The sequence below is a fragment of the Sturnus vulgaris genome, chromosome 10 (assembly GCF_052056855.1).
Source record: "Sturnus vulgaris isolate bStuVul1 chromosome 10, bStuVul1.hap1, whole genome shotgun sequence".
Taxonomy (NCBI): domain Eukaryota; kingdom Metazoa; phylum Chordata; class Aves; order Passeriformes; family Sturnidae; genus Sturnus; species Sturnus vulgaris.
The window spans coordinates 2289533-2313333 of record NC_142252.1 but is presented as its reverse complement, the minus strand read 5'-3'; the positions used below and the strand labels follow the sequence as shown (position 1 = coordinate 2313333).

The 23801-nt window shown below is 51.2% G+C and overlaps 1 protein-coding gene across 1 annotated transcript in view; it reads right to left on the bottom strand.

Annotated features, from left to right (window-relative positions):
• Positions 1-1258: 1258 nt before the first annotated feature.
• GPC1 (glypican 1) overlaps positions 1259-23801 on the bottom strand; it is a 191757-nt gene continuing 169214 nt past the window's right edge. The window contains exons 4-9 of the mRNA XM_014870295.2: positions 10287-10452; positions 8187-8317; positions 4666-4785; positions 4096-4229; positions 2374-2549; positions 1259-1624 (exon numbers count right to left, since the gene is read on the bottom strand). Coding sequence (XP_014725781.2) covers positions 1404-1624; positions 2374-2549; positions 4096-4229; positions 4666-4785; positions 8187-8317; positions 10287-10452 — 948 coding nt within the window. The 3' untranslated portion in view covers positions 1259-1403. The remainder of the gene's footprint in view (positions 1625-2373; positions 2550-4095; positions 4230-4665; positions 4786-8186; positions 8318-10286; positions 10453-23801) is intronic.

Genomic DNA, 23801 nt, shown 5'->3' with positions numbered 1-23801 from the left:
TAGTCTCAAAACCTGGCACAGAGCCCACCCCACCAAGCAATTTGGGGTTAGGGCAGCTGCTCACATCACCCAGAGGCTGGTGAGTGGTGGGATGGGGCAGCAAAGGGTGAGCCTGGCCCTCCCCTGAGCCAAAAGAGAGCTGCTGGTGGTGTCTGAGCCACTGGCTCAGCCCGTGCCTGCAGGGGTTAGGGAAGGTGTACTGGATGATGGGGAAGGAACAGGGAAAGTGGGAATCCATTAAAAACCTGCAATGCAACTGGAACAAACACCAAAAGTAAAAAGAAATCCCAAACAAAATGTGTCCTGTCCTCACATTTCCCCTGGTGGGTGCTGCCTTGAGCCAGTGCTCTGGGTAGGGACCCAGGGCCCGTGGTGATCCCCACCAGCCCCTCTCTGCCCTAAGGCAGCTGCTTGAAGGGGCACAACCAGTCCCAAAGCTCCAATTAGTAAAACATCCCTGATCTTTCTTATTATCAAGAAAAAAAAAAGGACTCCTGTCTATGGCTGGGGCCAGAGAAGGAGGAGGCAGCACAACTGTCTGTCACTCAGAGAATCCCACTGTGCATATTTGCATCTCTCTGTTACCTGCAATGGTACTGCACTGCAGGTAGAAATTGGACCATTGTTACTTGGGTAAAAAAATGGCTTTCCAACTAGCATGCAAAGAAAAAGTACCCCAAACCCCAACCCCTAACACTCATTCCCAGTCACTTAGATGTAGGAAACCTACATTTCAAATTGTCATCAGCTACGAGCTCTAGTCAAGAAACCCACTTGTGACCTTTCCAAAGAAAAACGGAGTCCTGCATTTTTGGGTCCAACAGCCACTGCCAAACTCTTTCAGTTCAACCCACCAAACCTGCTCACGCTCCTGGAAGTGAAGGGCCATCAGCCCAGCTGGGAAGCACAGAGGAAGAACCCCAGAGCCCCTGACTGCAGCCCGTGGGCCGTGCCAGGATCCCGCTGTGTCCGCGTCGGGAGCTCCGGCCGTGCCGGGGAACGAGGGCAGGGCAGTTGCATATTCCACTGGCAGCAGCAGCACAGCTGCCCTTGGAGGGCTCGGCCCAGTTCCCCTGGAGCCCTCTGCAAAGGCTGGTTTCAGCCCCAAGAGCCAGTTCGTGGCAATAACAAAAGTAAAACAATGAGGTATGGAAAGAAGGGCCCAGCATTGGGGAAAGACCAAGAAAGAAGAAAACAGCTCGAGCACTGCCAGAAATAGCAAACAACTGAAACCTTCTGAAAACGCTTTTCTCCTCCCTTTTCTTGTTTTTGTTTTTCTTTTTTTTTCCTTTTTTTTTTTTGCCAAGGTGAATTAAATATGTCCTTTGGTTGGTTGGTTGGTTGGTTGGTTTTGGCAAAGTGAAGCCCTCAGCCGCAGTCTGTTTCCTGGCTGTGCCAGTGAGTTACCGCCACAAGTGCAGCGCGGCAGTGACAGCCACCGAGAGGAGGAGGAGGAGGGAGGCAGAAGGCAAAGATCTGCTGCTGGCCCCATTGACGCCGTGTCCAGACTGCTTAGGAATAGCGTGTGTTTCTGGCTGCCTGGTGCTGGGGCTCTTAGAAAGTCTTTTGCCACAGACGTCGTCAGGACAGCTGTCCCCGCTCCCGGAGCCGCTCATGTCGTCACCTGCACAGAGACACACGTGGGGTGAGCACACACGGCTTTCCTGATGGAAACCTTTCCTGATGGAAACCTTTCTTTATGGAAACCTTTCCTTTTCCTTATGGTGGGCAAGGCCTTCCCCTTGCTGCAACCCCGGCAGCTCTGGCCACCAGCCGTACCCCGCCACCCCCTCCTCTCTGCATCCCTCAGTGTGGGATACAAGCTCATACCTGACCTCCTGCTGGTTTTAATCACCTGTTGCTGCAGCAGCTGGAAACTCTGGAGCAGACAGGAGCTATGGCCCTGTCAGCAGATCTGGGGCTGGAGACATCCCTGCAGGTTTCAGTAAGGCACAGTCGCTGGTCACCCCACAGGCTGGCTGCACTCAAGCAGCGCCTCAGCAGCTCCAGGCCAAAAGCCAGGCTTGCACAGCCCCTCCCTGCCCCCAGGGCCCAGCAGCACTATCTGCAGGGACACCTGTGCAGGCTGCAGAGACACCTGTGCAGCTGCAAGGACAATGGTGCATGCTGCAGGCACACCTGTGTAGGCTGCAGGGACACCTGTGCAGCTGAAAGGACACCAGTACATGCTGCAGGGACACCTGTGCATGCTGCAGGCACACCTGTGCGTGCTGCATGGACACCTGTGTAGCTGAAAGGACACCTGTGCATGCTTCAGGCACACCTGTGCAGCTGCAAGGACACCTGTGCAGGCTGTAGGACTGCTCAGCCCCTCTCACCCCCCTTGAACCCCTCTGGTTCTGTTTCACTCACTTGTGTCTTGGAAGTCCACATCGTTGCCATTGTTGGCGTTGCCCAGGCGGTTTGTCATGATCTTCAGCTGCATGATTTGCTGGCGAATGGTCATATCTGGCTTGGTGATGTCCACCTCCACCTCGGGGTTGTTGATCTGGTTGGCCAAGCCATCCCCCATCACTTCAGGCAGGTAACTGGGAAGGAAGGCAGAAGGTTTAGATGTCTCCCCCCAGCTCAGCTCACCTCTCCCTATAGACACCAGGGATAATCCAGGCTCTGTGAAGCCCAGAGAGGCTGCAGTCAGTGCCACTGACTTGAGGAATTGCCTCTGTAGCTGTGTTTGATGGCAGGCAGCCCAGCTCTCTGGATGGCCAAGCCATGGTGCCATGGCCAGACCCCAGCAGAGGGGTCTCAGCTTGCAGGAGGTGGCTGGGTAGACTTGCAGCAACCCTGTCCCAGCATGGGGAGGGATTTCCTGTAGGAAAGGCAGAGGGCTTGGTCTCAGGCTGGTACCAATGGACCCACTCCCCAGTGGGAGTGACACTCCCCTATGGAAAATCTCTGTCCACTTGGGAGGCTGAGGAGCATTTTAATCCCTGCTTGGTTAAATCCTGTGGAGACTGACACCCTGGGACCACTGAATGGCCCCAGCCCAATTTGATCAGACAGGCTCCCAGGGAAGCTTAATTATCTGAGACCTGTCAACCAGAGCTGCACTGCTGCCTTCCACAGTGTCCTGGTCCTCCTGTGTGGACACAGACATTTAGAGAGCTGGGGAATTACAGCTTGGAAATTCTTTTCAGGCCTGGATTTCTCCTGACTCTCAGCTCCATTCCCAGGCTGACAAGCTGACTGCAGCTTCAGTTAGGGAGGAGTCTCCCAGGGTGAGAACATGGTGACAAACAGAGTGGAATTCATCATAAACATTAACCCCTGGTGTCTTTCCCGTGGGACACATCCTGAGGTGCTGTCCCAAGGATGTTTTTCCCGATTGTCCAATGAACTACTGTCCTGTCCTAGCAGCATGTAACACACTTTAAATCCGGGCAGTCCATACAATAAAGTTGGCCTTTTTTTCCCTAAAGAGCTGCGTGTGTGTTGCTGTCCTTTCTCTCTCTCTTTTCAGCGCAGTGACCACACTCCTGCTCCTGCAGATCGGGGACACTGCTGGCAACACTGTGAAATATGGAGGAACTGAAGGTGTTGACTTCAGGCTGGCAAACTCAAGCCCAAGAGGTCTTTGGACAGGAGAAAGGTGCATGTCCAGCAGCTGCCAATGTCCCCTAAGCCATCCTTTAACCTTGGCTGGGGTAGGAATTGCTTCTGTAGCTGTTTGATGTCACCCAGGTGCTCTGTCCCAGAGGGAACAGCATTTCAGAGCAGGTATGGAAAGAGGGATGTGTATGCAATTCTCTGCAGCAGCTCTGGAGCTTGTGTGGTAAATCCAGCCCTGCTGCCTGCTGAGTGCATGTAGAATTGCAAAACTGCTTCCTTAGTAGAAAACTACACAGTTATTTCATGGTGAGTGCATTTCAGTGCTTAACCCTCAACAAACAGCAAAATGACACCAGGCTTGACATTCCCAGGTATGAGGTTTTCCAGAAATGCAGCATTTCTATGGACAGGCACAGACTGCTCACTCTGAACAAGTGGGGCTGGCTGTGATGATGTGTAAGTGCCTTTTCAAACCCTTCCTCTCACCCCAGATTGGTGCTCCTGGCACTGTGACCCACTCCATACCTGCCCTTGGTCATCCCGTTCCAACATTTGTCATCTGATGCTGAGCTGGACATCACTTTTTTGCTGCACAGGCTGCTGGGCAGGGTGATCCAGTATGTCTTGAGAGCTGTCAGATTCCCTTTGGCATCTAAAACCTGTAAGCAAAAGGGATGCTCAGGGCCACAAGAGCTCTGGGGTGCCCCAAGCACAAGGATTCTGCCTATTTATTTGTTTTACCATCACAAAATCTGTTTTTATGCAAACAAGGATGTATCATCAACCTTCCCCTAAAGACCAATCATCAAGCCAGTGCCCAAGGCTGAAGGTTACATGCCAAGGACTGTTCCAGTACCACAAGACCAACCAGGAGAAGACCATCAGACTAGGAGCCTCTTCAGCTAAGTCTGGCACCAAATCCCTGGGAAATTGGTTATCAGCAACATAGACCCAACCCTGTGCAGAGGCAAGAAGACCAGGTCTGCTTGGGCTACACCAGCACTTGATCATCTTTGGCAGATGTGCAGCTCAGCAGCCCCCAGGGCAGTGTGACCTGACCTGCAGGACCAGGACCAGCTCCAGAGACAAACCCACCAGCATCTCCAGTACTTGTGCAGAGGATTTGGCTTCCAGTGTCACCTTCCCCCGTCTCTTCTTGTCCTCACTACTGGAGCCTTTTGTGCTGATTTTGGGATTTCCACAGCCTTGGAACACCTGAAAAACAAACCAAACTTTCTATCCCATGTTTCAATGCTACTCCTTTAATTATTTAACACTCCACAGTTATGGGGTTTTTTTCCTTCTTAAGCATGTTTACCCTTCCTATTGCCAAGATTCTCAGAGATTCTGGCTTAGTTTCTAGTGCCAGATGTGTTTTCAGCACATTGTAACTGGTTTTGGTTACCACTATCAAGCAAAATATTCAGCAGTAATACATGTTTTTGGATGAGCTGCCAATATTGATATTAAATTATTTATAGCAATTTTATCTGTTCTTCTTATGATTGGAAAATAAAATCCTGGGAAGAACAGGATGGGAGTTGCTCACACCCGTTACATCAGTGGTGTGGGCTTCAAGACTACAGAGCATGGGAGCTTCACTGATGGACAACAGACCGATGTGGGACTATCCCCATGACTCCTGCAATCAACATCCACACTTGGGAAATCAATGTGCCTCCAACCAGGGCACGGCAAGGACAGCAGATGTGCCACAATCTGTCAGATTGGATGTTTCAGGGCCAAATGAGGCAGCAGAACTGACTTATATGTTATCTTCAGGTACCTCCTATCATCCTAACTACCTGCCCATGTGGGCTTTGTAGCCAGAGGGCAGCAGAAGCACTTGGAAGGAACAAATCCTCAGACCTGGCCCCTAGGATGAGATGAAGGGTGTCCTAGAAACACCCCACTTTCTCCCAGTCTCTGCATCACCAGTCGGGGCAGCCACACCTCTGCTGCAGATCACCAGGGCTGGGCAGCTGAGCCTCGCTGGTGGCAGGAGAGCTCGGAGGGCCAGGCTGGACAAAGCATCCGAGGTCAGGAGGGACTTTGTACTGTCAGTTTGAGGCAGACTATGCCAGCCTTTACAAAGGAAGCCACCTGACTTGAAAAGAGGGCTCCAAGCTTGTTGTGGTTGCCAGGCTGCTGTCAGAAGCTATTGACAAACATGACTTTGCCTGGTGTCCCCTTACAGCAGGGCCACAGACAGAGCTCTGCTGGCACAGCTCTGGCCACCTGCTGAATGCACTGGCTCAGGGACTCTGACAGCCAAGTCCTAGCCTAGCCAAGAGTCCCCTGTCTGTGTGCCAGCCTCCAAAGGTCCCTCCTGGGGTGCCCTGCCCTGCTGAGCACATGGATCTGATGACTCCAGCAGGTCAGCACCAAGCCAATTTATTTGTGCATCAGTCTCATTCTCTGATGTAGCTTGCTGCCTATTGCTGCTGTTGGCAGACAGCCTCTTCCCAGGAGATAAAAGGAGGGAGGTGTCCAGGACAGGGACAGCTCCAGCACAGTGTGGTACCAGTGTGGAACCTCTTGCCACTCTAAACACTTCAGGTGAGAAATGCAAACTACTGCTGGAGAAAGCACAACTCCAGCCGACTGAGGGCGTCAATAGTCTCCTGAATAATGAGAGCAAACGGGAGTTTGCAGACGCTGGTAGCTCCTGCTGCCTGAAATCCATGTGAGCCACAGGGAGAAAGGGAAGTGTGAGGAAGCAGGGAGAGTGCTGGCCTGAACACAAGGCTTAGTACCACAGGTGCTTCTTTACAGTTTTACCCAGATCCCAGGACAGCCTGTGAGGCTGTGACAGCTGTGAGGCTGAGGTGGCACTGGGGCCCAGGGCCACTCCTGGCTCCTCTCACAGAATGCATTCCCTGTGGAGGAGCACATTCCATGTTCAGGTGGCTCAGGAGCAGCTGCAGTGAGAGCTGCAGATTCAGCTCAGGGTGGCTGACCCAGAGGCTGTGAAGTGCCCACCCTTTGCATAAAAAAGGGCACGGGGACCTGTGGCACCAGCCAGGTGACCAGGCACTGAGAAAGTGAGACTTCTGCTTGCTTGGACTGTGAGGGGATAAAAGCCCAGGACTTTGTTGTCCTCAGAGGCATCAGCTCAAGCCTTTTTTGTGTTACTGTGCTGTGAATAGATTGCTTTATGGAAGGAGAGATCTGAGACTGCCATGGGAAATATGGGATGGAACCAGTGAGGAGACCTGGTCTGGCTGAGGGAGTGGGGTGTGCAGGAGTCAAGCAGGGATCCAGGGGTTGTGACCTGCCACTCTTAGGGGCTGCAGTGACAGCCTCTGACGGTGGCAGTGTGGCTGCCAGACTGCCTCCTGACTGGTCAGACTGGAAGCTTACTTTAACAGCAGTGCCCCTGGCCTGCATCATGGCCTCGGCTCTGAGATGGCCAGGACTGTCCTGGGACAGTCCTGAACTCAGCTGACAACAACATCCTTCATGTGATGGCTCAGAGCTTGGCAGCTCCTGTCCTCTGCTATCTGTGCCATCAGCAGAGTGCTCCATTCACCTGCTCACCAGGTCATACTGAGGAGCTCATCAAACACGTTTGGTTGCTCCAATCAAACACCAGTTAAGACTATTTAGCCCCTTTCATTGCACCAGATTTACTGTATTCCCCTTGGAAACACCTTTCTTTGCAGATGATGCTATGTTTTCCCACACCACGGATTTGCTTTTATGTGGAAAGCCTCAGTCTCACCTAACAAGGGAAGAAAGAACATTGCCTTTCATGTCAGAAAAGAAACCTAACCCAGTACTTGGATGCATGCTGCTGTTGGTGCTTTGATGTGTGCCAGTGAATTCCTGTTTGCCAGCAATACTTCTGGCCCTTCCCTTATCCAAAACTCGGTTAGGACCTGCCCCACTTCTTTCATGTGCATTTCTGCCCTGACTGTGGGATAGCTACAGGACCGGGGGAGTGTCTGGGCAAAAGGCAGGAGCCCTGGAGGGCTGCTTTTGTTCCCAAAGCTTCTCTTACCTGCAGCTACAGAGGTGACTGTGGTTAAGTGGATAAATATACTAAAAATAGAAGATCAACAGAAGAGACTTTCATGATACATACTTCATGGAAGACAGGTGAGCCTCAGGAGAGCCTGGTTTGTACTCTCCAGATGGACTGCCAGATTGCAGCTCTGTCCCACAGTACAACCTGATAGCCCAGTATTTCCAGTGCAGAGGATCCCCTCGAGGCAGGTTAAAGCAGCTGCCTCCTGTCACTGGGGACTGTGCACTTCATGTAAATGCATCAGCTCAGCCAAAACATCTCAAAACTCTTCAGCACAGAGGCCCCTGACAGCAAATGGCACATGGTCCCCCTGTCACTGTGTACACAGTGCCACCTCCTGTGCCTGTACCCAAAGGAGGCTGGCTGCATGTGGCAGGGAGCAGGATTTGGAAACACCTGCAAAGGTTTTTGCCTGTGTCACATGGGTGGTAGGAAACCAAGGAAATTTATCATTAAAAGAGTGGACATTTGCTCTCTTTCACTCTTCATCTCCCCCAGTTCAGCTGAATAGTGAGCACAAAAGAGCATTTGGTCCTGGCAGCTGCACATGATGTGTCCTCATCCAGGCCCAGGCACGCGCTCCTACCTTGCTCGTGATTGAATCTTTGTTTTCCTGCAGGTTAGAGATGGCTTCAGCAATCCTCATGTGGATGGTGCCTATCACAGTGTCCACGTTGTAGGGGCCATCGATCCGATCAGCCACCCCGATCAGGGAATCTGGAACAAGGCAGACACAGCTCTCATCACCACTCTGGGCAAACCAAGGGAAACACAGCTCATGCTGGCTGGGAGAAGCTGCTGGGCCCTTGGCAGGTCTCCTTGTTGGGAGATACCTCTCCATTTTCACCACGGCCCAGGTGCACACTTGTTTTCCTCACTTTATACAGGTAAAGTCACTCTCTGTGCAAAGGAACCTCCTGCAAATGGTAAATACACTTTGGGTAGAGTGTTCACCCGAAGTGACCAGCATTTCTCTGGGTAATACAGAAGGGAAAACCAGAAAACTGGTGCAGAATTATTAAGAAACACACAGCAGTACTTGGGCCTCACCTCCTAACTCAGTGCATGTCTTCAGCAAAGCACTGCAGCCAGGAGAAGGTGGGAGAATTGGGGTCAATAAGGTGCCAGAGGTAGTGGATGTGAGAAATAGTTCCTGTGGCAGTGAAGGAGTGAGAAAAGCAGTAATTCTTCTCACCTTCACCTCTGGAGGGACAAAATCCAGGGAAGTATGAGGCTATGCAGGTACAGAAGCAGCCCAGTATGTCCACAACTGACTGGTAGACAGCACAGGGAGTGACTGAGGCTGCCTCAGCTCTCAGCTCCTCTTGGAAAGCTCTGATGTCCAAGCACTCCCACCTGGCCTGGAAGTTCCTGCTTGGATGGCTGCTTTGGGACTGTGCTTGGCTTAAAAAGAATTACCAATTTCTGCCAACACCCAGAGACAATTCTCAACACTCCAGTTGGGTCTGAAGGAAGGACAGCCTATATGCTCTCAATATAAGGGGGTAAATTTTATTAACTTTTTTTGTAATCTAGGAAATGAAATCTCCTGTAACACTGAAGAGCTTGCAGTTTAATTCTGCTGCCACTCAGAGGTTGTGGCGCCATCTTTGAGACTATATTTCAGACAAATAGTGCCTTGCACAGGCACTAATCTTGAGATACAGACATTTAAATCAAAGGTTGCACCCCTAAATAGTGATAAATTATATTTGAACCACTTACTATAAAAATTTCCCTTAATTTGCCCTGCCCTGATTTGTCAAACTGGAAGAGTGACTCTGTATTTAGTGTAACAAAATCGTCTCTGGCTGCACAGAAGGGTCTGGAGAAGGGTGAAGGAAGGACACGACCAGTGAATTGCTGCCTTTGACTCCACAATTTGCTCCTGTCCTTGATCTGTTTGTGACCCCTGACATTGAAATGTACAACTACAATTTGAAAGAAGCTCCAATTTCCTCCAAGCCATCACCCCCTGACAGTGTCTCTCGGGAAGAGGAAGCCAGAATAAATGCAAAATGCACATGGCATTGCTTCCCTGTCAATCAAGGAAAGCTGTACAGTGATGTTTGAGGAGAGAGGCCGTCATCGTGCCAGGAGAGAGTGGCTGGAACAGTTGGCTGGTTCTGGTCAGAAAGGCCAAAGGGCCACTGAACCCCTGGGAAGGGATAATTCCTCCCAGTTGCTCCCTCAGGGAGCATTTCCAGTTAGCTGTGCACAGCTGGCATGGGCACGTCTCCAGCAGCACCCCAGCCTGGCTGTGCTCTGCTTCCCCCTCCATCCTGCACATCCCTCGAGAGGCAGGTGACACTCCTTGACTTCAGCAGGGCTTTGTTCCTAATGCCAGCACAGCCTGTGGGGCTGCAGCTGGGGCTGGGCTGGCAGCTCTGCTGGCCAGGAACAGGGTGCCAAGGCAAGGGGAAAAGGCCCAAGGCCATCTCCTCTGGTGCCTGCCCTCCATGAGCCCAGGCGAACACCAAGGCTCCCTCAGGTCTCACATCACTCCAGCTGTGCATGCACAGGGTGAGAGAGGGAGAGGAGAGGAGTTTGCTGAGTGATGCTGTGTGGGCACAAGGAGGACTCAGAGCTTCACCACTGCAAACAACCCCCCTGAGCCTCCCGCCACCCTCTTTACCTGCCAAACACAGCCCGAGAGAGCTCAAGGGTGAGAGAAAGGCCACCTTACCCATCAGGTACTTCCACTCGGTGCTGAGGTCGGCCTGGTTGGCCAGGCAGCCCTTGACCACGTTCAGGCAGTAGTTGTTGCAGGGCTTCACGCTGGACATGCCCCGGCAGTGTGGGCAGTACATCAGCTTCATGATGGCACGGGTGCACTCGTGGCTCAGGGACACCTGGGGACAGGGCAGAGTGAGACACAGACTGCTCAGGGGGATGTGTGAGCTCCCCCCTTCCCCGGGGTGAAGGAGCTCGCTGTGATCTGGGAGCAGCACAGTCCCCTGGCACAGGGACCAGGAAAAGCCATTTGCCCCTCACTGCCCCTCCTGCCCCCACTCCTCCTCCCCATCAGAGGGACAGGACCCCTGGGGCAGCTGCCAGCTCCTCAGGCTGTGCTTGAACCCAGGGAAAAACCTGTCTGTGAGCACCATCCCCCTTCCAGCCAGGCCTGGTGGCCACAGGGACACCTCAGGCTGTCCACCAGACCCGATGTGGTGCAGTGTGCCCCGGGAGCCTGTGCCACCAGTGCCACCACCATGGCCCCTCTGCAAGGGGCTGCTGCCACTGTCCTGCAGACACAGGTGTCCCACACACACTGCACCTCCAGCTTCCCGGGGGTGCTGCACTGTGGGGCCCTGGACACAGAACCTGCCCTGCTGGCATCTCTGGAAAGGAGAATAGTCTTGGGGGAAGACTTGCACAATGCCAAAATGATGGGCAGCTGAGAGCACTTGACACTGGGAAGTGACTGCTCCCTGTGAGCACTCCAGGAGCTGCGGGCAGCCTGGGCCAAGCCATGCTGTGCCAGCAGCTCACAGCCCCTGCACATGCAGATGGGTCTTTGCAGGACTCTGGAGGTGGCTTTGCCACCTTTAATTAAACCACCCTGGTCCTGCAAGCACAGAGCCAGTGCAGGTGCAGAGCCCAGAGAGCAGGGCCACAGCCTCAGCAGCACATCAGTGTCCCCCCAGACCACCAGCCATGGGCCAGTGTCCCCCCAGCTGCCGTGGGCAAGGGCTGACAGTGCACTGAGGGGTGAATCACAGCCTGGCAGACCTGCAGAGAGGCTGGCAGAGCTCCACATTCCCCTGGCTTTTCTCTTTTGTGGTAATTTTTCTGCCTTTGCTCAGATCCATTTGCAATTCCCTTGTAAATCTTTTAAAACAATTTTAAAAAGAGAAAATTAATGTCTGTATGAAGTCTCCCTTGGTTCCAGATACTTGACACTCATGAGGAGCCCAGAAGGAAGAAAAGTGACAGAAGGGGCAAATCTTGAAAGGAAAAATCCCTGGGTCTCCAGCTGCAGCTGCAATGCTGAGAACTCTCTTTACTACCTGTGGAAAATACTTTGAACGTGGCCTTCTGGGGGACTCCAGAAAGATTCAGTTCTGAGGTACCCTTGGCAGAGTATGAACATACTGAGCCCAGTATCAGAGGTTGTATCAGTGAAAATCCCTAATCCCCCCTCCTGAAACTGCCAAGGTTTACTGGAAGCTGTGTGGGAGCACCTGGCTTCCAGTAAACCTTGGAAAGCAGATGCTGGATGGTGCCGAGGTTTCATTGGGCAGGAATGCACTAAAATAACCTCGTGAGAACCCTCTTCAGGATGAGGACAAAAATTGCTAAGTTTCAGAGAGAGAACCCCAACAGAGCCTGCTTCTCTGGCCTGGCAGCCCAAAGGAGCCCTGGGGTGTCTGTGCATAAACCTGTGCCCAGAGGGGCTGAGCCTGGCAGGAATCCCACACACCCCAAAGCTTCCCTCAGCTTCCTGGGCCAGCTCTGGGTCCCTGTCCTGGGCCAGCTCCTGCAGGCAGAGCCTGGCTGCCATGTGGCTGTGCTGCCAGGAGATGGAGGCTCTGTCCTGCTGCACACTTCATCTCAGGAGAAACGCTGGAACCACCACTGCCTCAGCAATGCAACAAAGCAGAGGGACAGGCAAACAAAGGAGCAGTTTATTTTTCACCTCAGGGTTTAAATACCCACGGCTGAACAGTGGCTGAAAAGACAGCAGGCAAGAGCACGGTGCATGCTAGCACAGGCTGTAGCTCCAGACCTCCTGAAATCAGAGCACTCACACAAAAAGCAGGGATGCAGGTGGAAAAGGAGCTGTGACCTCCCCTTCCCCAGGCAGAGCAATCACCAACAGGGATTATATGTTGGGTTGTGACACTCACAACCCAATCTGGTAGCCTGCACAGGCCATCAGCTTCTGCAGACAACTTGGCCCCTGTGCTTTCCTGGCACAGCCCCATGGCTGCTCATCCTGGCTTATCCAGCTGTGGCCATGGAGCACTGTCACCTCCCACTGCACAAACTGGGACCTGCAGCACAGGGAAGTCCTTAAACGTGGGGCTTTGCACAGCACTGGGAACCAGAGGATTGTTTGCCTTTACCCACACACATCTCTGGTGGCACTGCACAGGCTTTTGGAGCGGAGGGAGCTGAAATGCTCTGGAAAACAGGAACACAGCATTGCCTGCAGGAAGCACCCCTGAGGTGGTGTGGGCCAACCTCCCCAGGCAGAGAGGACAGCCACCAGAAGCAGGGACACAAAGCTACTGATACCCAGCCAGAGCCCATGGGAGTCACAGAAAGAGGCAAGAGACAGATTTGGGCTCAGAAAAATATCCCCAAGGCCCCGAGCTGCAGAGAGCTACCTTCTGTCCTTCTCCTCATGTCACTGTCACCAGCCACACTGCCTGCCACCAGCCACTCTGCCACCAGCCACTCTGTCACCAACCACACTGCCACTAGGCACACTGTCACCAGCCACTCTGTCACCAGCCACACTGCCACAAGCCATTCTGCCACCAGCCACTCTGTCACCAGTCACACTGTCACCAGCCACACTGCCCGTGTCCACGCCCATGCAGCTCCTTTGGGATGCTGCCACCTGCCTTGGGGCAGTGGGTGCAAGCAACAACGGCACCTGAGGCTGAGTTTCAACTCCTGAGAGCATGGGGGAAAAAAAATAAGTACTTCTGCACTTCTCTAAGGAACATTTCTGGATGCCAGAGGGTGCACTGTCAGTCTGTCACTCTTGCAAGGTGGCTTTGTCTCCTGGAGGACAGGGCAGTGTCCCACAGCCCCACGAGTGGGGAGCCGGGCCCCTGCTCCCTGCCCCACAGCCTCTCTCTGAAGACAAGCAGGTGACCATCCATCACCAGCCATTGCTCTGTTGAATCTGGCAGGTGCCAAGTGTTCAGCCTAATCTCTTGGCAGAAAGGATAAATATTAATTTTTGCAGGTGCATGACACCAGGCTCCAGTCCCTTTCCCCAGAGAACGACTCCAGCCTCTCCTGTTGGAGAGCAGTCCTTTGGCACAGGCTGCAGAGGTGAACTGACAAAAAGAAGGGTGAGAGAGCAGGAAGAGGAGTCACAGCAAATATTTCCTCTATGTTTTGCCTAGCCAGAGCTCAGTTTCTCACTGTTCCACCAGCCCATGGACTACTGCTCCACTCAGGGCAGAAGAGAAGTGAGGGCTTGGGGCTAGCAGAACCCCTCCCAGCCCTGATCCTGCACCATCCCTCTGGGGGACTGCAGCATATTAAGGAACAGAGTCCTTCAAACATCTCGGAATGCTCATGGATTAGTTTGCTGAAGTTAGCTTACAGGTTTTTTTCATCAATGCTGTATCCACACATGGGAATCCCACTCCCAGTTTGGAGGGGCTGAGCTTCCCTCCCAGGGTATGGATCCAACAACACAAGCAGAGGAGCACTGCAGCTGCTCATCTCTTGGGCAGCTCCAGCAGTGGCACAGGGGAGAGGAGCTCCTCAGGTTGGAGCTGTGGGGACACACACCCTCCCTCCCTGGCAGCTCCTTCCAGGTGAACTCTGTCACTGGGAGTGAAGCAGTTTCTCCAGGCTGGCAAAGCCAAGACTGACCTCCACCTGCACAGAGACATCTCCACCTCCCAGTGCTTCTGCTTTCACCCTTCAGCCTTCAAAGGAAGCTGAAACATTGGGTTACCCCCTGCCCAACAGCCAGTGGGTGCCAGCTAAGACCTGCAGGGTGTCCCTCCAGCTTCCCAGCACTGACCTGACAACCGATGGATCCATGAGCAACAGCCATTCACCACAGGTGGCCCGAGGGCAGGAGCTTGAAAAGCCCTGCAGATGGAGTGAAACCTGACAAAACTGCTTCATCTTTTACTGATGTGGCACAGCACGAAGGTGGTACATGACAGTAATTGATTTCTCTAAGTACCATCAATGTGGCCCAGCCTGTGGCTGGTTCTCCTTTAAGGAGGCTTTAGTGGCACCTATAGTCTTTTCTTAGCTCAGTGACCTAGAAACTGCATTAAGATGTCAAGAGAACATACACAATACAGTGGAGAAGCCATTTCCCAAGAATCTGAAAAAAGATCATTATTATTGAGAGATATGGCTTGGAGCCAGGGCACTCATTCAGTTGTCAGAGGTATAAATAAAAATGCAAAATAAAGCTAAGCTCAGCTTAAAAATACATTGATTGTACGTCACTGCTCAGCTAAAATCCACAAACTCTATTCTGATCACAGTGACATCCACGGGTGCACTCCTTTGAAGTGTAAGCCCAGTGATGAAGTGATAAGGAAAAAATGTTATCTTCTAAGATACACCCAAAATAGGGGACAAATCTTACTGAGCAAGAAATAATTTTAATTAAAGCTACTTTATAGCTGGGGATACAGTAGTAGCAATGAGGTAATGCAAGGGGAACAGGTGGCTGCCTCATAAAAGCCCTGTTCCACCACAAGCATTGCCATTTCAAGGACGCTGTCAGCAGGTCCAGCTCTGTGTTTTTCCATGGCCACTTTCCAAAGCCTCATGTGTCCATGTCTTGTTGGTGGAGCCACCCAACCAGATGTGAATTGCTGGAGGCAAAGCCCTTTGTAGGCTCTCCTGTCTCCTGCCCTGGTGCTGCAGCTCCTCACAGGTTCTGGGAGCTGGGATTTGCTGTGTGACCCTGGCACGGTGTTTGTTCAGCAACCAGCACAGGATGGGCACGTATGGAGATAATTCGATAGAAAACTGAGAACACATAATCCTCTATTCAGAATGGCATTGGTGTCTTTAATTTTTCCTCCTCCTGAGCAATGTTTAAATCAATTACAGTGAAATTAATGACTTTCACAAGCCATTTGCTGAGAGGATGGGCTGGGGGATTAGGCACTAACTGGGTTCCTTGCCACCCCCCAGCCAATTTAGAAAACATTCAGTGTGAAAGGCTTCTAACAAAAAAAAAAAAAAAAAAAAGCTCCTGCTATGTACTTTATTAACATGCTTTCCAAGCAGAGAATAACAGAAACACAGGAGGCTTGAGGACAGCAAAAAGTCATCAGCTCTCTCCCTTTGCACTTCAGGAGAGCAAAGTTACCCTTCACAGCACCTAAACACAGTTTTAGAACAATTACAGACTTTTTGAAGCACAGACATAGGGAGGACAAACTACTTGTAGATGGGAAAAGCACTCAGCTCAAATGCAAGGGACACCCCTGCACAGGCACTGGAGGGCCCAGAGGCACCTGAGTGCTGACAGCTCTGGGGATGGCCAGGGCTTTAGAGCCCCTAGGACACACTGTAGCACTCTGGCCAAAATGGGCTGGATTTCTCCAGAACAGAGGAAAAAAAACCATCTCATCCTCCCTCTGTGCCTATGAAGAACAAATCAAACTTGTGATTTGCATGTTCAGCCCAAGTTACCCATCTTTGCATACCTACAGATGCTCAGAGGTAACAAGAGAACGCCTGCCAGAACCATGGAACACTTCTCCCTCAGCCCCACCATGGTCTGCTCTGAAGCTCCTACCCAGGTTACATGGTGATTTTCCAAACACCACCCACTGATCTGCTCTTTTTACAGTGTAAAATTTAGTGTAAAAGAGGGGTGTAATTCCCCCTGACCCACACCTCACTGAATCTGCAACAGTGAGAGGTTTTTTACTCTTCTGAACTGGGACTTTGTTTGATAGGTCTCACAGAAGAACAGAGAGGGGCAAAGAGGAGAGGCATTTTCTGTCATTACCCTAATGCTAGTGCTTCGAAAATATTCAAAGCCTCCAAAAATATCCTGAGCTCTATCGGGGTACAAAAGGACCGTGGAAATGGTGATCTGACTCGCACACAGCTGAAAGCTGCTACACCATCCTCACTCCAAAAACATTTCTTTATATAATTCAATTATTTCCTGAAAAGGTGTCTGGAAAGTCCAAAGTGTGGGATGCAGAGAGGAGGGCCTCAGGGAACTGCAGCTGAAGAGGCATTAGTGCTCTAATGAAGAGGGACCAGCTCTGTCACATCCTGGAGTTACAGGGTCGAGCAATGATCCTTCCTTCCTGTCCCAGCTTCCTGAGAGTTGGAGAAGAGTGGAGCTTTGGGAAGACAAAGCTATCTGGACAATCCTTCCAACAGTGGCAGCACCGAGCTCCTCCCAGAGTGGCTGTGCCACTGCTCTTGGGCACAGAGCCTGGCTCCAGATGCTTTCCAGCCATGGGACTGACCCCATGGCCAGTGGCAGGGCTTCTCTGTGCCCAGCAGGACATGGCCAGCTCCTCTGGCCCCCAGAGCCTGCAGCCAAGCTGCAGATGCTGCTTTTGAAGTGCTAGCTTCAAACAAAGGAAAGAAAAAAAAAAAGAAGAAAAGAATCATCCGACCCCAAATCCTTTCTCCTTTTGAAGCCTGGCTTAAAAGCAAATGAGAACCTGCAGCCTAGCTGCAATGTGACTGGACTCCTCGGCCTTCAGGGGCCTTTAAGTACATCTGAAAGGCATTTAACACCAATAAAATAAGTTGAGCTCTTGCTGGTATTTTTCTTACCCCCCCTTCTCCCCTTGCACATTCCCCCCAGGCTGCTGTGAGCCATCTGTGCCTTGCTTCCCAGGGGAAGCAGGGTTAGGTAGGGTGGGGAGATTTGGGGATAGAGAGGGTTAGCCTGGGTGAAAACTCCATGCTGTTGGAAGTGCTGTCACACCCCCAGTTCCCCAGATTTTCAGAGGCACAAGGGCAGGTCAGCTGATGGAGGGACGAGGCTGAGCTGGTCCTTAACACTGCTGGTGGAAGTTCTGTGGGCTCTATTCCTTCTAAAAATCTTACCCAAGGCACTGAGGGTGGCCTGCAGGGAGCTCTCTGTGGTGTGGTGTTGGTGTTTCCCACACTGACCACATCCCTGCTCTGGGGCTGCTCTCCCATTCCCTTCCTGGCTCCCATCTCCAAGGAGCAGTGCAGACCCAAGGTGGGCACTGGGACCCGTGGTTTTGTTCTGATATGGGGTTGGTTGGAGTGAAACAAAATACCTCCAGATGTGTCAGATATCTGTCAAAATGTGCCTGCACTGACTCTCAGGTCTATTTTCCCAGGTAGAAGGCCTTGCTATCTGAATGGCCATTCTAACCTCCAGAAGCACTAGTTAAACCCAGTGACATCAGGTAATTTAGGTTGCCAAACCAAGGGACGCTCTGGAGCCAGCAGACAGCAGGCAGGTCTCAGAGGCAGGCACGGGTGCTGGGCAGCTGGAGGCCTGCCCAGGGCTGGGCTGAACCAGCCACACAGGCTGAGCCATTCCTGGCACCCTCTCTCATCTTCTCATGGGAATTTTAAAGGCAGGTGAAGGAAGTTCTGCCAGTTGTGAAAACCCTTTCTGGGGCAGTGTCTCAGGGAAAGCAGGGCAGCTCTTCAAGCCACACATCAGGCTGTGTGTGCTGGGAAATGCAGACAGGTATTCAAAGCCACTCCAATTACCCCAAATCCCTCAGCTGCAATTGTACAATTGGGATAAAGGTGTCAGTGTGAAGAACAGCAGCTACAAGAAGAGGTCAAGCAGAGGAGCTGATCCTGCTGGGCTGGTGGTGAGGAGTGCCCCTGAGCATCCCGTGGGATGCCCAACAGCCCAGGAATGGGCTCAGAAAGCCAGCCTTGCTCTCTTCTAGAACAAACCAGCACTCAGAGGAGAGGTTCGTGTTTCACTGGCCAGCTCTGTGACCAGAGCTATCTGCAATGTGGCCATTTCATGTTGGGCAACATTTCATTTTTACAGTCTCCCCATGGAGAAACCCTCAAATATTATGATCAAAACCCAGAAGGGCTGTGATGTTCTTTGCACCTCCATGTGTGTAACTGGAAATCTGCTCCATTCACTGGGCAGTCAGTGCCCAGTTTCTCTGGTGACAGGAGTGGGAGCTGCAGGTGTGCCCAGCCCCTGGCTGGTGCAGGGGAGCTGCTGTGGGGAGCACACCCTGCTCCCTCCACCACATGGTCAGCAGCTGCCTTGTGCATGTTTATGCCAGCCCTGATGTAATTAGCACCTTGACGTGTGTTAAATGAACCAGGCTTTCCAATTTTTCAGAGTGAAACTCCAAAAGAAACAGCTGCAGGGCTGACAGAAATATGATTCTTTCAAAGTCTAATGAATTGTATAATCACTTCAGTCATTATTTTGCATCTTCCTTCCATAAATGCACAGCCACGAGTCCTCAGAGCACGGTGAGGTTTAAGCCTCGCCAAGCCCATCATTCAAAATCCATCAAGTTCCCAAAGCTGTGAGGGCTGAGAAGTGAGTGGGACACAGGCACAGTGTGCTGGGGGTGCCTCTGCTGGGGTCTGGTGGCACAGGAAGGACACAGAAAACATCAGCACAGTTCAGAGCCCCTCTTGCTGTCACCTTACTGTGTCCAGCCCTGTGCTGCAAGAGGGACATGGAGGATGGGGGCTGATGCCAAATCTGTGCCCTTCATGCTCCAGCACACCAGAGCTGCTGTGGGGCCTGAGGCCAGCCAGACTGCCTGGGTCCAGCCCTGCCAGCCCAGCAGCCAAATGGCCATTCTGCAGACTCAGGGGAAAAAAAAGAAAAATATGAAGGCTGGGGTAATCGAGGCAAACTGGGGCAGCAAAACAGGGAGGAGCACTGTTCCCATCTCCCTCCAGGCAGTGGTGAGGGCACTTGGAGAGGACAGTGACAATGGCTCCAGAGGCAGCACCCACAGCTAATTGGGAGGATCTATGTCTTTAGATTCCTGTCTAGTACCTAACTGCCTTCAGATATTAAAATGAGAGAGATTCACGTAGACAGACAGACTGCTGTCATATTCTCTCCCTCCAGAGGAAAACACTGCAAGTCAACACCTGCCTATTCCACATACTCCCTGCTCTGTTCATTTAACACAGGTATTTCCAGCTAGTACAATTTTCAATCCTTTGAAAACTAGATTCAATTGACTTTTAACCACCAGGTAAATAGGGGAGACATATATCTACTTTCCTGCATTATTTCCATTCTATTCAGAGCATCTATGGATTTTTATCCCTGAAGGGTTGTGATTGAAACATAATAAGGGATAGAAATACTGGAAAGTAATATGTGAAATACATAAGGATGTGTTCAAGACTGCATGCTTCTCATCCAGCTTGATTTGAATCTATCCAAACTAATTCTAATTTTATTACAAAATTCCCTTCCCAGCTTTACATGCAGCAGTGCTGGAAAAGAGCAGTGGTGTGTGTGGGGCTGCAGGAGCTGCTGTACCAAGGTGTTTAAAGCAAGAAGGCAGCTGATGGCAGGGTGATGATCCAGGCAGCTCAGGGAAAGGGATATTAAGCTCCTGGTTTGCAGGGGGAATTGGGCTGACTGGAACTTAGATCTAAAATGCTTTCACCCATGCAATCTCACACACAAACTGCCAGGGACAGCTGGGCAAGAAAACGTGAGGCACTTCAGCAGGGGTGACACTTCCCTTGGGAGGGAAGGGCAGGTGCCAGCACCCTACAATGTCACCCAGTCATGGGCAGGGCTGGGCAGCTGTGCAGAGCCTACAAGGGCAAAAGGCAGCCAGCACAGGAGCTGCTGCAGGACCAGTCCCTGGAGAGCTTATTGAAGAGCTTCCTTCAGCCTGGAGCCTCAGATGGTGCTCACAGGAAGGGTGAAGCACTGCAGGGCTCCCTCCCTGGCCTTCCTCCTTGTCCTCCTCCTGAGCACAGCCAGTCCTGCCAAGGATCCCTGGGGCATTTTGCACCCTGTGAACTGCTGCTGAGCCTGCAGCACCACAAACCCCTAGCACTGAGCAGCTCATCTTTGGAAAGCCTCACCAGTGGTTTGCAACGACAGAAAGGAAAACCAGGAGACAGCCCAGCCTGCTCTAGCAGCTGCTGTTTGTCCCTGGCTGTGGGGAGCTGCATCCCTGCACCTCCCCACCTCCACCCCTGCTCCTGACTGCAGCACCTTGGGGACCTGCTGCTTCCTGTGCCACGTGGAAACTCTGCAGGACACAAACCCACACCTCTGCCATGCAAAACCTGCCCAGCTCCAAAGGCAGAGCTAGGATAACATCCAGTGGCAAAGAAATAAATGTGGGGATATGAAGGAGTTGCCACTCACCACTGCTGTGGAACAGCTCTTGTAACATCTATTTACAAACACTAACACTTTTCAGGATCAAGAGGAGGCCAATCTAGATAAATGTTTAATACTTTTACAGAAGTGAAATCCTTTAAATGAAATACCATGTAATTTATGGTTGTGTGTACTTGCTGCTGATGCTCTCAAAAAAGATCAGCCACTGAAAGGATGGAGATGCCCCACCAAGCACATGGGACCAGAGTTCACTGTTCCTTAGATGCTTTAGCACAGTGGTTCCATCAGTGGGAGAAGAAGATTTTATTTTCATTTAATTCAGTAAGATCAATTTTATGCCTACTTCACCAGAAAAGCAACTGTAAGCTGAAAGACAGAAGTCAAATATGTCCTTTCAAGCTGTGGAAAAAAAGTGGGTATGAAAAAAGGCTGCAATCTTAAAGGACATAAGGACCATACTGTCTTTGTTATGATATTGACTTGTTGGAAATGTAAAGCATGTTTAGATAAACATTATTTTCCATATGTTTTCAGCACATTCACTTAACCATTAAAAACATTTCTAAAAATTTTATTTTTAGGACTTTTTAATTTGAATTTGGTTCCCAGACTGACCCACCATGTGTTTAAAAATTACTCATATGGTAAATAGGAAAGCTGCCAGGTACCTTATACTAACAGAAAAGTTTTAAAAAATAAGGCTGAAATTATGTGAAACACAGTATTGGCTAAATAAAAATGTACTGATAGCTGACTTCAACTTTCATTGGTAAAATGAAATACAGGATTTAGGGAAAAAGCTTATAAAGAAAATCATTATATTTTGTTTCAAACTCAAATGAGAATCAGCCTTAAGAACATCTACTCAGAAAAGGAAATGCAAACAACTATTAAAATCGATTACTTGAGTATTTCTTGCTTACGTAGCTTGTGTTGCTTCACATCAATCTCTTCTACCTTGGGAAAACTTAAAATTTCGAAACAAGAACCAATGAAGACCCAGCAAAGGAAAGACTGTCATAACAACACATTTTCTGAGTTAGTATTCATTTCAAATTACCTCCTCTCGCTGCCTTTGGAAATGGAACATTACATCTCTGCTCTCTGTGCTCTGCCACAGGCTGCCAGGGCTGCAAGGGCAGCTGGAGGACTCTGGCCACCCTTTGGCATGCACAGGGCAGCTCTCCTCCCCATCCATGGCTGCAGGAATCCAGCACGGAGCTGGGCAGCCTCCCTGCCCTTCCCTGCTGCAGACAGGCCCAGCTGTGCCCTGTCCCCATGGCACTGTGACCCAGAACTGACCCAAGTTCACCCTGAGCAGCATGTGACACACCCAGCCAGGGTCACAGCCACCACTGTCCAGCACACTGCATCTCCCTCAGGCTTTTCTGCTGTGTTCAGGGGTTACCTCTCAGCCCCTGCCACTTCTGTCTCAGCTTTGCTCCCCCCAGTCCTGCAGTATTCCAGTTCACCTCCATCACATCTTCCCAGGAGAGCTCCCAGCAAACTGCTCACAGCAGGGAGAGGGGGGCACTGGTCACAGTGAGCATCTCTGGTCACAGTGAGCATCTCTGGTCACAGTGAGCATCCCTGGTCACAGTGAGCATCTCTGGTCACAGTGAGCATCCCTGGTCACAGTGAGCATCCCTGGTCACAGTGAGCATCCCTGGTCACAGTGAGGGAAGATGTCTGGGCAGCAGCTGGCAGGCAGCGACTCCACCAGCACAAGGCCCTCTCCTGTTCATATGATGCTCAGAGCTGGAGCAAATGCTGGTTTTGGGCAGCTGCCAATCTCACCACCAATTAACAGGATTCTAAACAGAACTTGGATATTTGCTCTCTCTCACTCTGGAACGCAGCACAAGGTGTCATCCCTGGGGAACTGCTTCTTCAGGTGCCCTGCACTAGGGATTTTGTGGCTGCTACTTCATACAGGTGATGAAAAACACACATTGTGCAACTTGAGTGAAACCCTGGAATTTGTGCGGAAAACACAGAACCTGCACATGAACACAGAGATGCTGCCCTGACCCCCCACCCAGGCATGGCCCATGGTAACCCCTCAGTCTGTGTCAGGGCAGGGTCCCAGCCTGCACATCCATCCTCACCTGCCAGAGAGCCACCCCAATGTCACCTCGGGTCCCAGCCCAGATGTCTGTGCCAGGCCAGGCTGGTGGCAGCAACCACCAATCCCAAGTTTTAGGACTTGGTGTCAGAGGCTGCAGTCTGTCAGGGTGACTTTGCCTTGAAAGCTTGGATGGCAGTAAAGATGAAAAATGGTTCTGCCATTTTCTCCCCGTCTGCCCTCAAACTATTTATGGCCGGCAGGACACAGAGGGGTGGCTCCCACACGTGGCTCCTGCTCCTGTCCCTGCCAGCCAAACACCCTTTGGGCACAGTGGAAGGCAGCAGGGATTAAAGAATCCTCATGAAATCCATGCCTGTAGCTCACTCAGGGAGGCTCTCCCCCACTTAAAGACAGCCAGGAACTCTGGCAAACAGCATCAGCTCTTCTCTGGAGTGCCCAGTAATGCTGCCTCTGCACAAGGACCTGAAATAGCAACAGGATACAGGGCATACACTGAACTGGAAGTGTCCCAGAAGCTGAAACCACGAGGGTTTTAGTAGAAATCTGTAGTTTTTCTGGGATTTGCAAATAAATATAATCTATTTTTTCCTAAACTCCAAAGATAGCTAATTTATTTCTAAGTGTTCATTTCAACAGGCTTTCTCAGTCTTCCTGAGCAAAACACTCGCCAGTGCTCCATATAAAATTCCAACTCAAAAAGATAGTTTTAAAGACTGCTACTACCATCTGACAGGAAAGTTGAATTCCAGTTTCTGACCTTCTTCTAATGTCATCAGTACAGAGCAACAAGAAAAACGACTGGAACCAAGGCACCAGTTGTGGGTTGAGTCAGGCACTTCACATCCATTTGACACAAGTGTAAATCCACAACTAAAAAGCCAGTAAAGAAGACAGGGAAAATGAGCCAGTTTTGGTCCTCATAACAATTCAGCTCTCAAAAAGGCTGTGCTGAGGTGTTCTGACTCAGTTCATGCAACAGCAACACATTGGGTTAACTGCAATGCCAGGGAGGGCACCTGTGAGAGAAATGGTTGGGACCCTCCTAGAAAACTCCCCCATCCTGGAGGAAAGGACTGGGGGAAGCTGAGGGAAAAGGAGGATCTGTGACT